At 43.1% G+C, this 16,539-nt stretch overlaps 2 protein-coding genes across 4 annotated transcripts in view; both read left to right on the top strand.

The window, feature by feature from the left end:
- The window catches only part of ppp1r7 (protein phosphatase 1, regulatory (inhibitor) subunit 7), a 29,435-nt gene extending 26,782 nt beyond the window's left edge, over positions 1–2,653 (top strand). For all 3 annotated transcript variants that reach the window (XM_055645956.1, XM_055645954.1, XM_055645955.1), the window contains exon 10: positions 2,160–2,653. In XM_055645956.1, coding sequence (XP_055501931.1) covers positions 2,160–2,336 — 177 coding nt within the window. In that variant the 3' untranslated portion in view covers positions 2,337–2,653. The remainder of the gene's footprint in view (positions 1–2,159) is intronic.
- Positions 2,654–2,803: 150 nt separating this feature from the next.
- The window catches only part of LOC129703467 (anoctamin-7-like), a 97,714-nt gene continuing 83,978 nt past the window's right edge, over positions 2,804–16,539 (top strand). The window contains exon 1 of the mRNA XM_055645948.1: positions 2,804–6,574. The gene's annotated coding sequence lies outside the window, so the exon portion shown is untranslated. The remainder of the gene's footprint in view (positions 6,575–16,539) is intronic.

Raw genomic sequence — 16,539 nt, 5'->3', positions numbered from 1 at the left:
ACCTTCCTCACTGCCCTCAACACCACCAATTTTTATGTTCATTCAATTCATTAATACAGAACATAAACAGCACAAGTTCCATCACCTATTTTTTCCATGTCGACAACATTTACTGCCTTACCTTCATCAATCTCCTTTGATAACTCGACATTACACATTTAACTGTTTTCATCTTTGAGGGCTATGTTCTTATCAGTGGCTGTTTTTTTTTGTCTTGCAATTTAATTCTTTTTGAGGGATTAACTATTCTGAATCATATTCTTTGAATACTTAATGCATTAAAAAAATTTAACATATTTGCCCAGTTTTCTGTGGCAGTCTTCTAGATCACCCTGATAAGCTTTAAATCCAGAATCATCATCACTGTACATAAAAATGCTGGAGAAACTCAGCGGGTGCAGCAGCATCTATGGAGCGAAGGAAATAGGCAACGTTTTGGGCCGAAACCCTTCTTCAGACCGGCAACGACTGGTTTCGGCCCAAAATGTTGCCTATTTCCTTCGCTCCATAGATGCTCCTGCACCCGCTGAGTTTCTCCGGCATTTTTGTGTACCTTCGATTTCCCAGCATCTGCAGTTCCTTCTTAAACTCATCATCACTCTTATGTTTCATATTTTCAAGCAATACCTTCAACTCAATTGTATTATTGAAAAGTAACAATTCAGACTCGTTCATCACTGATTACAGATTAGTTTGGTTAGTTCCTATACATTTTGGTGCAGGAAATAAATCTAAATATTATGATAGAGATTTAGAACATTTCTGACGGGAGGTATTCTGCTAATCTCAAGTTTTATAATAATTTAAATTTCCATTAAAAATAATGATTACTTAATTACTTTGTATATACTTTAAAAACATTTCAGCATGATCTTGATCAGTTGGGCACATGGGTTGAGGAATGGTTAATGTAGTTTAATACAGAGAAGTGCGAGATGTTCCATTCTGGGTGTGAATGGCGGGGCCCTGGAGAGGGAGTTGTATTACAGTTGCTGTCAGGGAGTCTTCACTCAAGATTTTCAAGTTTTGAGCCCTATTTTATGTCTTAATTCTACTTAATCTCCATAACCCACCTACATTCTCTCCACCATTGAAGTTTTTTTATCATTCATCACAGCGTGGAAGCAGGCCCTTTGGCTTACCGAGTCTGCGCCGCCAAACCATCACCTGAACAAGAGTTCTATCCTACACCCTCGTGACCATTTACTGAGGCCAATTAACCTACAAACCTGCACGGTTTTGGGATGTGGCGGAAAAACCCACACGGTCACAGGGAGAACATACAAACTCCATACAGACAGCACCCGCAGTCAGGATTGAACCCGAGTCTCTGACGCCGTAAGGCAGCAACTCTACCGTTGCGCTGCTGTGCTGCCCTCGAACCATTATGACGCTTCTCCTTCCACGATAGTGTCGTGCAGCATGCATACAAGGCATTCTCCCCATCCCATCCATGTTGACCTGTGGGCACCCATCAGTATTAATCAAATCTACCAGCACTTGCCCAATGGCCTTCTATGCCTGTGTGATTTTTAGGTGCTCATCCAGACTTTACAAAATGCTGCCAGTGATTCTGCATCCACTACTGTCTTGGGCTGGGTTTTTTAGGTACTCGGTCACTTGGATAAGGGGGCAGGTATGGAAGATACTCCTTGGATTTTCTCTTATCCTTCCTGAGTCTGGTATATTTTGCTCCCAATCCTGACTGTCTGATAGCTATGCCTCAGCAGTGGCTGCCACGTCACACCAGCTACATTTAGTCACACCAGGCTACATTTGTAGCAACAGTTCATTCATTTTATTCCTTGTAATCCTTAACTTTGTAAATGAACACCTATTTTTACCAGATACCCTACCTATTCTACTCTAAAGCTTTACTCACACATTTTTTCTTTTCCTGTTTTCTGACAGTTTTATGACTAATTTGTGCTTTTATTTTAATATACTTTTCCTCATGCCCCAAATGAATCAACACGGGTTAGTGTTAGAGGTACTGCTCAACGATAGGGAACCATCTGTGAATTCACTTGCTTCCTCCTGTGATAACTTTAAATTCATGAAGGAGGAATGATAATCCTCTGACTGTATTTGATTTTAAATTGCTGCCAACATCATTTACCTGCCTTGTGTTTGAACATTTCTTTCCGTTAAATTTGCAGATGAACGATAATTTAATTGATCAATGGAGTGACCTAGACGAGTTAAAGAATGCCAAGGAGCTACAGACGGTGTATCTTGAGGGCAACCCACTGCAAAAGGACCCACATTATCGGCGCAAAGTAATCTTGTCCCTTCCCACTGTGCGACAGATTGATGCAACCTTCATCCGATTCTGAAACTGGGAGCTCCTTCTCATGCCTGACTCATTTGGGGAAAGCTCCTCGTGTTTTATTTGACTGATACTCTAAAGGTATTTGATTAAAAAAAAAGATACTAAATTATAGCTAAACAATCCAATGCATGATTTTGTTATTGACTCCTTTTTGATGAATGTGCACCTGTGTTTTGATTGATTCATCTTGTATACTGCGGCCTTGCACAGTATCTAACCTGACCCATAACGTCATCCTTTGCTTGTGAGGAGGAAATGTGTCTGTGTTTGATCTTTTTTGTAAGGAATGAACATTAAAAGCACTGAAATGCCTGGACTTTACTAATTGTGCTGACTGCAATTCCGTAATAATTGAAGGTAGTAATCCACCTCGCCCTCTCACCAGAAGAGAGTTTACGGTTCATTTTGATGCATTGTTATTTGTTTCAAGTAGGACTTTATTCAGGTGCTTTGGAAAATAGAAAGCAGTGAATATGAATTACTGGTGATGTACCAGCAAGCTACAATTACTGCTGGGACTAGAATCGTCATTACAGAGAACTTATGGACAACAAACTCTATTGGAGCCCCCTCACAGTTCTGACGCATCAAGTTGAAAATGTTGGCGAAACAGTAAACTGGTAAAATATGCTCTGTGAACATTTCCATTCTCAGTGGTTGCACAGCTGAGTACCTGAGCGCAAAAGACAATATGAAGAGTTGGCTACTATCCTCCAGTGAAATAATCATTAAGTCCTCCTTTAGGATTCAACATCTGGAAAACCATCTTTGCTGCACTTGATATCAAGAAAGGCAGATTACTGCAAAAGCTATTGGCCCAGACAATGTTTTGACCATGGTGCTGAAGAATTGGGCATCAGATCTAGCTGGCCATTAGGTGGCCAACATGGGCATCTAATTCAGAATATTGCCCAGGTACGTTCTGTCCCCAAAACACAGGATAAATCTAATTCAGTCTAGCCAATTGTTAGTCTCTTCTCAGACATCAGGAAAATAAAACATTTTCAACAATATTATTATGTGGTACATGCCAATTCGCTTGCTGTCCTGAACATGTCAACAGCACTTGGTTCCAGATTTAATTATAACCTTGGCATACGCATGGTTAAAGTAACTGTGTTCATGAGTTGGTCAAGAGTGAACACCCTTGAAATGAATGCAATGTTTGACCATGTCACAATAATGCCTTTTTTAAATATAGGAGTCCTTGTTCATGGTATACTTAAACAAAGGAAGATGATTGTGTTTATTGTTGGAACAAATTGTACCAGCCCAGACTTAAGACTGACCAACCTCACATGTTCCCTCAATGACTTTCATCCATTATGAGGCCACGTGAGATGTTGATTGTACAGTATTCAGTTCAATTCTTCGGTTAAAGAATGTTTTCCTTTGCACCAAGACCTAGACAATGTTGGGACTGCTGCCTTGCAATAACATTGCAGGATGTAGATTTCATTGAAACATTTTTGAAAGTGTAAATGCATAGTATGTAAAATCAAACCAAGTATATTTCTTTCTACCACATAATCATTTAAAGCAAGTCATTGAGTGATAAATGTGGATGTAATGAATAATTGCTACATTTTAATGCAAAGTAAAACAAACACAGAATGGCCCTTTGAACCTATTAATCAATTGACAATCATGGATCTGTCATGATCTAGTCATTGTGGAATCTCTGAAGCATTTTATTCATAGAGAAATGCATTTGCATTAAACCTTATAAACATGCACACAGATTACAAGGCATGTCTATCAGAAACTCTGAATGCACTGTGCACAGGCTTGATAGTTGGGCAATATTGGCAATCATTTCCAAAGATTTCATTCAAGCTTGGTTGATAAGTGGCAAGAGACATTTGTTTGTCACAAACAATATATTAACCACCTCCATCAACAAAAAATCTACCGAAAAAATTCAGTTTTAAATTTGGGTTTTGATAAAAGCATACATGTAGAACCATGGTTTTGGCTGATTGAACGGACCACAATGTGAAAACAGTCACAATTGTTGAGTGTGAATGTTTTTCTGTGCCTGAGTATAAGCTGCCTCAGCCCAGTCCACAGCCATGTTGGACTGTATAACATTACAATTAGATCTGAAAACTCAGAGGTTGATGGAGTTTAAAGAATCAAATTGCGCAGCGTGAAAGTAGCCCATTCAACCCTTCAAATATGTGCTGACTCTTTCAAAAAATAGTTATTCTCACTCGATGCTTTTCTTCTAGCCTAAGCATTTTGTTTTTTCTTTCAGGTACCGAGTTTTGTTTTGTTTTTTGAAAGTCAAATTTGACACACTCCAGCACGGTTTTATCACGATTAAATCTTTTTTTTCTTTTTGCCAGTTGCCTTCAAAGGTGTTGCAAAATATTGCAGTTTATGTTGGGCCTCATTATGGCCGTGGAAGAGGCCATGCACAGACAAATCGGATTGGGACTGGGCTTGCAATGAGAATTAAAGGACTTGCAACAGGAAGGTCAGGATCACCCCTGCGGATGAGGCACAGTACTCCACAAAGCGTTCATCCAATCTGCATTTGATTTCTCCAATGTAGAGAGGGCCACATTTTGAACACTGAATGCAGAAGCTAGATTGGAACAAGCGCAAGTGAGCCGCTGTTTCAGCAGTAATGATTGTTTCCACCTTGGACGTTAGGAAGGGGGTGAACAGGTATTGCATCTCCCATGGTTGCATCAAAAGGTGTCATGGGACAGGGCGTGGTGGATGGGGGCAGAAAAATCGGCTAGGGAGTTGAGAAATGAATGTTCGCTGTGAAATGCAGAAAGCAGAGGAGAGGAAGATGTGACAGGAATCACGTTGGAGATGTTGGAAATCATGAAGGACAATACATCGAATGCGAAGGCTGGTTGTGTGGAAAGTCAGTATCAGGGGAACCCTACCTATAATTCTGCCCCAGGGAACAGGTGGTGTGGTAAGGGGGTGGGGGGGGGTAACTGAAGGATGGAAAATCTGACAGGTACAGGCAATTATGTTGTGATGAGGTGGGGAGGTGACACAGAATAGAGTCCAAGACTATGTATTGTATCGTCCTTAGCCTTCAACTAACTTTAGCTCTTAGTCCAGCAATAATTTTCATTTACTTCCAACTTTTCACGTCGTAACCTTCTTATCTCCACCAGTCCCACAAAGCTCTTGAATCCCAGTGTCCTTCAGTTTAGTAAATCTCTTAAGCCATCTAGTTTCCATTCAACATCACCGGCAATCGGTTATGGTTGTCCTGGTGGGTCATTTATGTTGATTTTGAGATGGCTGAATACGCCGATCCTGAAGGCACATACTTTATTGCAGAGGGATGTGCAAGTGGTATTTCCTCCAGAGAACCCTGTGTATGACATCTTCTAAAGTGGGTAGACCAGTCCACAGACTGCCACCATATGCTCCTTGACAGAAACAGATTTGGGTCCAACAGCATGGACTCCACAACGGTTGCAATTCTCTCTGCTACAGCCTTCTGCATTTTCAGTTATCGTGGTGTTCCACCTGGTCAGCTACTGTCCTCTGCTTGTTTCACCATTGATGTCATCTTCTTGGGCCATGCTTTGTGAGGAACCTCCCCTTCATCTGCCCACCTTGGGTGATCATGCCAAGAACATAGCCAAAGCTGGTTTAGCTCTCAGGATCTTAGGCACAGACATGCTTCTTTCGTACAATAAAATGGTGACCCTTGAAGAAGTTTCCACTATCCTATCACAGATGGCTGTGGTTCATTCTCTATAGCTTTCTGCCTACGAAGCACTTTGCGATTCTAATATCTTGTCCTAATATTTTCTAATGCTGCTCAGTATCAATGTTTGCTGGCAAACACTCCAGTAAATTGATTGAAGGCATTTCACTATGAAAAGGATTTTAGGCAAATATGTTTCTGAGTTGTATTTCAGTCATGTTATGTCTCATCTCTTATTTTTACTTTGTTCCACTTTGTTTCTATTAGCCTTTGTTTAAAGAATTGGCTCCCAGCATCGCTCCTAGCTTGAATTTTAATGTGCCTCCTGCCAGAGGAAATTGCTTTTTCTGTATCCACCCTTTCAGACCATTAGCTGCGTCAAAACACTTCAATTAAATCACAACAATCTTCCACAGTGACGGGTGGTGAGAGGCAATGCCTGTCTTAAAATTATAGAAGACTTTTTGAGACTATGAGCATGTTAAATGCACTCTCTCTCTCTCGCTCTGCATTGAAGCTAGAATAAAGGGACAGTGATGATGACACATTTTCAAGTAAGTTATTGTTCTCTCTTTATCCTTCAACTTTACCATAAGTATGGGTCTGTTGATAATTACACACCAGAAGAGTGCATTGTTGAACTAAGAGTTGGGCCAACAGTTGTTAGGTTTTTGAAAACGGGCACCTCACAGCCTGTGTGTGACACAGTTTCAGTGCAGAGCTCAGCAGGTTAAGCTGACTGGTGACCAAGATCGGAGTCCATGGTGGGCAAGCCTGGGCCTTCCGGACAGATCCTCCGCCCTTGGTGAGTGAGTCCTCGGTCCGCGGCGATGTGCCGGGCCTGCAGGTGGGCTTGGCCCCGACTTACCGGGATACTCCCGGTCCATGGCTTGGCTTCATGGAAGCAAGCGGGGTGATGGTGGACGGTTTTCTTTTTTGGACTGGAGGCCTGTGAGGAGTGGTGTGCATCAGGGATCGGTGTTGGGCCCATTGGTGTCTGGTTTATATCAACGATTTGGATGAGAATGTGCAAGACATGATTAGTAAGTTTGCAAATGATACAAAGGTGGATGGTATAGATAGTGAAGATGATTATCACAAATTGCAGCAGGATGTAGATCAGTTCGGCAGGTGGGTTGAGGAATGGTTAACGGAGTTTAATACAGATAAGAGCGAGGTGTTGTAAAATCAGGGCAGGACCTTCACAATGGCAGGTCTCTGGGGAATGTTGTAGAGCAGACGGCTCTAGGAGTATGTATTGTACATAATGGTAACGACGTCACGGTGGCGCAGCAGTAGAGTTGCTGCCTAAAGGGCCTGTCCCACGAGCATGCGACTCCATGCGGCAAACGCAACCCAACGTGGACGCTTGAGCCGTACGGCCTCGCTGGGCCGGTCCCACTTCGATCGCCGGAACCGTATGGAGTTGTGCGGAGCTGGTCCCGACATCGCGCGGGGCTCTGAAAAACTGACCGTGTTCAAAAGTTCCGCGCTGCAACGGCCTGCCGGCCCGCAGCCGCCTCGACGCCGTACGCACCGCCTCGATGCCGTACGTCACGCGCGAACTTCCCGCGGACTTCGCGCGAACTTCATGTCACTCATTCTACCTCCGCGCGGCCCCCGCTTCTGGTTTGGTCGCGCTTGCCGCATTGTGGGACAGGCCCTTTAGGTCACGCTTGCCGCATTGAGTCGCATGCTCGTGGGACCGGCCCTTTACAGTGAATGCAGCGCCGGACACCCGGGTTTGATCCCGACTACGGGTGCTGTCTGTACAGAGTTTGTACGTTCTCCCAGTGACCTGCGTGGGTTTTCTCGCTTTGCTCCCACACTCCAAAGACATACAGGTTTGTAGGTTAATTGGTTTGGTAAATGTAAAAATTGTCCCTAGTGGGTGTAGGACAGTGTTAATGTGCGGGGATCGCTGGTCGGCGTGGACCCGGTGGGCCGATGGACCTCTATCCGCGCTGTATCTCTAAACTAAATTGTAACTTTAAGAACTGAGTAGTAGAATGTTATGATTTGTGTTGTGATATATTCTATATCTTATCAGTCTCGTGAATATGTGTGAGTATGCGCAGTGTATTTTTGCAAAATAAAGAATATCCACACTGGCAAAACCATGTACTGAAAACCTGTGCTTGTTTCTATCTACATGCTGATGCTGTAATATCTGACAATATCTGACAATGACATAGAAGCAATGGCAAACAAATGTAGCAGCTGTCAGAGTTGTAGAAGTAGGCCTTCCCAGACTCCTTTGCAAACATGGTCTTGGCCTACTCGACCTTTCCAGAGGGTTCATGTGGATTTTTGTGAACACAGGAATAATAATTTTCTTGTTTTGGTAGATAGTCATTCAAAGTGGATTGAAGTGGTACATATGGGTACAAACACAACAGAAAGAACAATAGACGCATTGTAGTCTATCTTTGCCAGTCGTGGATTACCTGAAGAGCTTGTCTCTGACAACGGCCCCCAATTTCAGGCTGCACTGTTCCAAACTTTCATGAAGCTAAATGATATCAAGCATACCTTAGTGCCAACTTACCATCCGGCATCAAATGGAGCAGCCGAAAGGACAGTCAGGAGAGTCAAAGGAGCTCTCAAGAAACAAGTTCTTGAAGGGAATTCAAAATACAGCATGTCACAGTGGCTAGCTAATTTCTTACTGAAATAGCGTACCACGCCACAATCTACCACATGGTATACGCCAGCTGAACTGCATGAAAAGAAGGCTCAGAACAAGACCGAGTTTGGTTCTACCTAACCTATCTCCTAAGGTTGAACGCAAACAATCTGATCAGAAATGTAATTATGGTGGAAGTCAAAAAGAACGTAGGTTTAATACACATGATCAGGTTTGTGTTCTCAGCCCCCCTTACAAAGCAAACAAATGGGAGGTGGGAACAGTAGTTGACGTGTGTGGTACCAGGAGGTACTTGGTAGAAATTGGAGGACATGTTAGAAGTGTGCACATAAACCATATGATCCCAGCAAGGGGAATGGCACAAGAGCAAAGCATAGACGAAGAAGCAGATCTGTCAGACTTTGGTATTATTCCAAGTTCAGATGTAAGAGCAGAATCTCCAAAGAAAGTAGAGACAAAGGTAAATGATCCTGAACTTGACTCTCCTTTAGAACCACAACCTGACACTCATCACTCGTCAGGAGATTTATAAACACGTTTTGTGATCTCATTTCTCTGACCCTAGCACAAAATACTAGAATGATGTTTAAGCTGTTCCCAGAAACAGTGTGAGTTTATTTTTGCAAAATAAAGAAAATTAAGTTGAAAACCTTTGTCAACTGGCCGCAAGAACAGGATGTGTAGGCTGGTCTGCTTTTCACAAGGCTGGAAAAATATGGACCACTGAATATGACAAAGTCGAGAAATAGATCACCCATCCCTGGTGTCCCGGACCAGAATCTTTGGTTTGCATGTCTTCCTTTGCATGTAGATGTTAGGGGTGGGCCACATTTGGAGTATTGTGGGTTATATGAAAGGTGGGGGGTACGAAGATGATGAGAATATATTACAGCTACACAGTTCAGTGGATGAAGGGTGGCTTTCAATGTTGGCTTTACACACAGTAGAGGAACACTGAGGGACAACTTTTTTAAAGCAAAAGGTGGTGGATATCCACGGTGGTAGTTGAGGTACCAATTGCATTTTAATGGATAAGAAAGGTTTAGAAGGATTCCTTTGGCTGGCTGCCTGAATGACTCTGACCCTATAACTGTCTACCATTGTAACAGGTCAACTGGAGGTTGCTCATCCCCATCTGGATGGATCTGTTGGGCATCCTCCAAATAAAGCAGCTATGTCTGGTTGGGCATGTGGCTTTTCCCAACCATTAATTTTTTGGCCATATTATGCCCCACCTAATCATCCTCCTCTACGTCTAAATCCTGATGCCCCACCTAATCACCTCCAAAAACCCGAAGCCCCCCCCCCCCCCCTTGCTTTCCCTTGAGAGAAAACGGAGGAGATAGATATTATACGGGTAACTTAGCAAAAGCTCTTTGAATCACATTTCTAAATCCAATTCAATAAATAAAGTTCTCCCATGACCTCGCGCGCTTCGTGCGACGTGCATGAAGAGCGATGGCGCGGTGATTGTGTAATAACTACACAATAAAGACCTTTTTTAGCCCAAAAAAATTATTTACTCAAAATAACATCTGAAACATAAACTACATATGTTTACCTGATGGAAAATCCAAAAAAATTAAAATCGAAACTTTGGACCCAGACCTCCTCAGTCGCGCTCAATTGCCCCCCTTAAAAATCAAATTGCCCCCCTGTGGGGCGTATGCCCCATGTTGGGAACCACTGGTCTAGGGGGATATAGGCACTGCATATCTGAGTTGGAGTGCATGGGGTTGACCAAGATGGTCATATAGCTAAAAGAGTTTAAAATATTGATGATAGGGTTGCAGACTATAATTATATTCTCTGGATGCAAGTTTAAGTTTATTATTGTTGTGTGTACCAAAGTAAAATGAAAAGCTTTGTTTTGCATACAACCGAAATGAATTAAATAATGCAGTAGCCGAATATAATCAAGCAAAACTTGAGTACAATGGGTCGAATAAAGGGGAAGAACAGAGTGCAGACACTAATTGTCAGCATAAGAGTTGCAGAGAAAAAGACCAATATCCGCAATGAAGTAGATTGAAGAATCGGGACTGTTTGCAAGCTTACGGAACGGCTATTTGGAGGGGAGTCTGCTCTGTGGGATGGTTTGGGCTATATCCACAACTCTCTGCAATTTCTTGCCATCCTGATCGCTTTTCCAAACTAAGCTGCAATGCAACCAGACAATGTGCTTTTTATAATACATCGTAGAAGTTTGTAAAGGTCATTGAAGACATGACAAATGTCCTCAGTCTCCTGGGGGCATTCAAGGCATTGGTATGGGATGGTACTTTGTTTCTCACATGTACGAAGGTACAGTGAAATTCAATTTTGTATACAGTTCAGCAGATGTATTACTATGCTTAAGCACTTTGATACATCTTAGATAAGTATCTCAGATACAGTACAAATGTATAGCAGTAGTATGCTGAGAGAGTGTACGGAGCAGCCAATTTGCCACCATTTTCAAGTCCCAGTTGTTGTAAGTGCAGGTTCCTCTCCTGACCATGAAGGTCCATTGGCCTGGTGGTGATGCAGGGTCAGCCTGGCTAAGCGTAAACATTAGTGTCCGTCGCTACTCCATCAAAGCAGGCTGTGCGTGATCCACGTGCTCGGCTTCTTGAAGCAGCGCCCGGTCCAGCCGTGCCTCAGGCTGTTGCAGGGCCTCCAGCGGCCCACTCCACCATCGAGCACTGCACTGCCTCCCAGCTCAGTCATCTTCCCGACCCTCCATCTGACTACTTCCATTCTAGGCAGGCGAGCTGGGCCTTCTAGATGGGTTCCCAGTCTGCGGGACAGATCCTCGATCCACCATCTGCGGAGGACGAGTCCTCAGTCTCCAGCAGGTGAGCTGGGCTTTCTGTATGGGTCCTCTTTCCTTAATCCATGGTGGTTGAGCTGGGCCTTCCAAGTGGATCCTCGGTCTTCTGCCTGCAGTGGACAATCTGGGTTTGCTGGTGGGTATGTCCAGGGCTCGCCAGGATACTCCCGCCACATTCTAATCTGTTAATTCAATCTGGTTGGTACAGAACAAGATCATTGGTAATGTTATCACCGAGTGAATGGAAGCCCGCAAACATTTCACGTTGGCTGAATTACTCCAGCACTCCTGAAGTTAATAACTAGCTCCTTTATCTTGCTGACATTGAGTGAGAGTCTGTTGACCTGACACCCTGTCACAAAGCTCTCTTTCTCCCTCCTGTACTCCGTCTCCTAACTGCAGTGAATCAATTCTGTTTGGGAAATAGAAAATTGCTGGAGAGACCAGAACTATCAGGGGCCTTTCCCACTTGGTGATTTTTTCTGCAACTGCCGGCGTCATTGACTGACATATCAGAGTCGCCGAAAGATCCAAATCCAACAGCGACAAGCATTTCAAATTCCAACAGCGACAAAAAAAAAATTGCAACTCGTGAGGAAACACCGCGCATTAATACGTCGTCACGCCGCGACTTTTTCGGTGACCTGATATGCCAGTAAATGATGCCGGCAGTCGCCGAAAAAATCGCCAAGTGGGACAGGCCCTTCAGGCATAAGCAGACTTAAAAAAAAAAACTAATTCCTCAACTGCCATCGTAGAATTTCTACGTGTTTGTTTTAAACAGTAAAGCTGACCTGCTGTGGGTGCTGGTAACATTAACTTTCTAAAAAGGAGGCAGCATCTGTGAAATAATAAACAATTTGAGTTTTGGGGTTGCAGCCCTTCTTAAGTGCTGGGAAGATGGGAGATCAAAGAGAATAGATCTGATAGGGTGAGAATAAATAATTCAGCAGTTAGAGTAGCAATTAGAGTTGCATTGCCTCTTTGGAAGGTATTGTTCAGCAAAGTTGTGGGGCATGGCTAACATGTAAAAGAAAAAGAACAATTGAGCCAAATTGATTTCAGACCGAGATGGCCAGGTCTGATATTGACCATATATCAGAATATGGTCTGAGTTATCCAAAGTTGGAGAATGTCATTCTGAGTGCAAATGGCAGCAACTTGCCCAGACAGATGATAAGGTCTTGGTGCTCAACCTTGCTTTGGTCCTGTTTGCAATAGGGCAGAAGTCCACAAACAGAAATTTGGTCTGGGAGTGGGATGAAGAATTAAAATGGCGGACAACGGAAGCTCTGGTTTGTTCCTGCAGAATGAATGCAGTTACACCATGAAACAAGCATCCAGTCTGCCTTTGGTTTTACCCGCCACAGATATTCCATTTGTTCAGTTAATAAAAAATAATTGTATTTCCTTTTTTCCCCATTTCTGGCAAGAGTCTCAGATATGCAATGATAACTGTTCCTCTTTCTGCAGATGCTGTCTGACCTGCTGCATTTCTATTTTAATCAGTACAACTACAACAACCAGGTGTGGCACTGTGTTGCAGCAGTATAGTTGGTGCCTTACTGCACCAGAGACCTGGAATCAATTCTAACTACAGGTGCGCTCTGTGCAGAGTTTGTACGTTCAGCTTGTGACCGCGTGGGGTTTCTCCGAGTGCTGGTTTCCTCCCACACTCCAAAGATATGCAGGTTTGTAGGTTAATTGACTTCTGTAAATTGTCCCTAGTGAGTACGATAGAATTAGTGTCGGAGCAGACTTGTTAGAAACATAGAAACATAGAAATTAGGTGCAGGAGTAGGCCATTCGGCCCTTCGAGCCTGCACCGCCATTCAATATGATCATGGCTGATCATCCAACTCAGTATCCCGTACCTGCCTTCTCTCCATACCCCCTGATCCCCTTAGCCACAAGGGCCACATCTAACTCCCTCTTAAATATAGCCAATGAACTGGCCTCAACTACCCTCTGTGGCAGAGAGTTCCAGAGATTCACCACTCTCTGTGTGAAAAAAGTTCTTCTCATCTCGTTTTTCAAGGATTTCCCCCTTATCCTTAAGCTGTGACCCCTTGTCCTGGACTTCCCTGACATCGGGAACAATCTTCCTGCATCTAGCCTGTCCAGCCCCTTAAGAATTTTGTAAGTTTCTATAAGATCCCCTCTCAATCTTCTAAATTCTAGAGAGTATAAACCAAGTCTATCCAGTCTTTCTTCATAAGACAGTCCTGACATCCCAGGAATCAGTCTGGTGAACCATCTCTGCACTCCCTCTATGGCAATAATGTCCTTCCTCAGATTTGGAGACCAAAACTGTACACAATACTCCAGGTGTGGTCTCACCAAGACCCTGTACAAATGCAGTAGAACCTCCCTGCTCCTATACTCAAATCCTTTTGCAATGAAAGCTAACATACCATTCGCTTTCTTTACTGCCTGCTGCACCTGCATGCCTACCTTCAATGACTGGTGTACCATGACACCCAGGTCTCGCTGCATCTCCCCCTTTCCCAATCGGCCACCATTTAGATAATAGTCTGCTTTCCCGTTTTTTTTGCCACCAAAATGGATAACCTCACATTTATCCACATTATACTGCATCTGCCAAACATTTGCCCACTCACCCAGCCTATCCAAGTCACCTTGCAGTCTCCTAGCATCCTCCTCACAGCTAACACTGCCCCCCAGCTTAGTGTCATCCGCAAACTTGGAGATATTGCCTTCAATTCCCTCATCCAGATCATTAATATATATTGTAAATAGCTGGGGTCCCAGCACTGAGCCTTGCGGTACCCCACTAGTCACTGCCTGCCATTGTGAAAAGGACCCGTTTACTCCTACTCTTTGCTTCCTGTTTGCCAGCCAGTTCTCTATCCACATCAATACTGAACCTCCAATTGTTGGGCTGGAGTGCCTGTTTCCATGCTGTACCTCTCAACTAAATTGCAGTTATTTTAAATGTTCAAACCTGGATACTAATCCTTTAATCCATGTTACTATATGATAGCCTATTACAGTCTGTAAACCACACAACTAAAGTAAAATAAATTAAGGGATGCATAAAAAAATTAGGTAAATGCAAGAGAAAGAAAAAGAAGGATATGCAGATAGGATTGGGTACATTGGGCGGGTGACATTTTGTTTGGTACACAAGCAGTATAATATCATCTGAGCCATTACCCTATTTCCATACTATAAATTCTCTGCATTCATTTCGAGGATATGTCTCGTGGAGAGCCTGGCTGTTTCATCAAATATCAAATGTAGTAGACTACAGTCATCAAGAAAGTGGTGCTTGTTTAATGTGAGTAAATGAAAGGGAGGTATAATATAGCATGTCAAGGTTATATCTCTTGGGTCATTAAATATATGGTATAGGATGTGGTGTATGGTATAGGAAATTGTAAACGTTTTACCAACAGCACCGGCCATAATAATAATAAGAATTGTACAGTAATAGAGATACTATAATGCCGCCAGTGTGACATAGGTCACCCAGTCAAATGGCTGAGAAAGCCCTTGTGGTAGAGAAGTTACTTTTAACCAGTATTCCTAAATAAAGTTTGTATATTCTGGGTTGCATGATGGGAGGGAGGAGGAGGTCCTTCAGTCTGTCAAAGATCGTTCACCCTGGAAGAATGCTCCATGTACAGTTACACATGACTCCAATAAAACCGACTCAAATAAACGTGATTGATTCTTCGATCTGTAAAAAGCTTCTGAAGAAAGTAGAAACAAGGAATTGCAGATGCTGGTTCTTGTGTCTTTCCTTTGGAAAAAGGTATCTTGTTTTGAAAACCTCTGAGTATCAATTCCTGTTCAGGGTGGATCTGTCAGTGGCTGTGACGAAAAACAATGCTCCTGTCAGTGTCAGATTCTGCCGCAGGATGTACTCCACCCATGCCTTGAGCCCTATAGATTCCTCCTGATGAAACTCGATCTCTACAGGCAAATAAAATGAAGCACATTTACGTGATGTGATACCCCATTGTACAGGATAAAAGGATGTCATCTGGTGGCTTTTCCCCAAGGTATATATTAATTATTTTTCTTGTTTGTGTGAATGCAGAAACCAAATTTCGTTTGAACCTCAATGAAATTCAAATGACAACAAATAAATTGTATCATTGTACCAATTCATGAACCCAAGTCTTGCAACAGAGAGAGTGTGCTGGCTAAAAAATATGGGACAAGATTCAGCAGGTTCCCAATATTTGCAAACAGCTGTGAAAAAAATGAGGACTAGAAGCCTTGTCAATCCTATACCGTTGGGAAATGTGGTGCTTTCAAATGTTAAGTAGAGTATGGTATTTACAGGGAAATAGTACCACACCTCCACAGCTTGAGATCCAATTGTCCTTAACTTTTCTTTCCCTGCAGTTTGCATCTCCGCCCGGTTGGGTGGTAACTCACTAATTAGCAACACTGGACCCAGTCAACCAACAACACAGATTCCATTAACAAGCAAGCAGAGAACTTTACCGACCTGTAATCCTCAAAACCCGACAACTGACGATGAGGAAACCTGTACAATCTAGCAATGGAGGAACTTTGGCCTCTGGTAGCACAGAAACCAGCAGTGCAGCCAACTGAGGAACCATGGCAGTCAACAACGGAGGACTCTTATTAACTAGATCAGCCATGATTGAATGGCGGAGTAGACTTGATGGGCCGAATGGCCTAATTCTACTCCTATCACTTATGACCTTATGACATTAATTAGTTGATGTGATGAGGACTTGCTAACTCTGCTGCAATTACTGTCCATTTCTAACAAAGGAGATGATTAAGATTGAACCAGATTGATTGGTTTGGGATCACAAATAGGAACATAGCAGGAGAAGCCAGCTTTAGCATTCAGTGTGATCTTGACTGATTCCCCAATTTTCCTTCCCCCCCCCACCCCAATTCTCTTCTCATCTTCAGCGATTTCGCTTTCATTGATCTTCATCATCGGCGATCACTTGATTATGGTTGTCGTCCTTTTCTGTAGGTTTTGCGATGGTTGTAGAGGCTGATCCTGGGCCCCGACACTATTGCAGAGGGATGAGCAGAGTGGTATT

This window comes from Leucoraja erinacea, chromosome 14, assembly GCF_028641065.1.
Source record: "Leucoraja erinacea ecotype New England chromosome 14, Leri_hhj_1, whole genome shotgun sequence".
Lineage (NCBI taxonomy): Eukaryota > Metazoa > Chordata > Chondrichthyes > Rajiformes > Rajidae > Leucoraja > Leucoraja erinaceus.
This window is presented reverse-complemented; position numbering and strand designations above follow the sequence as displayed.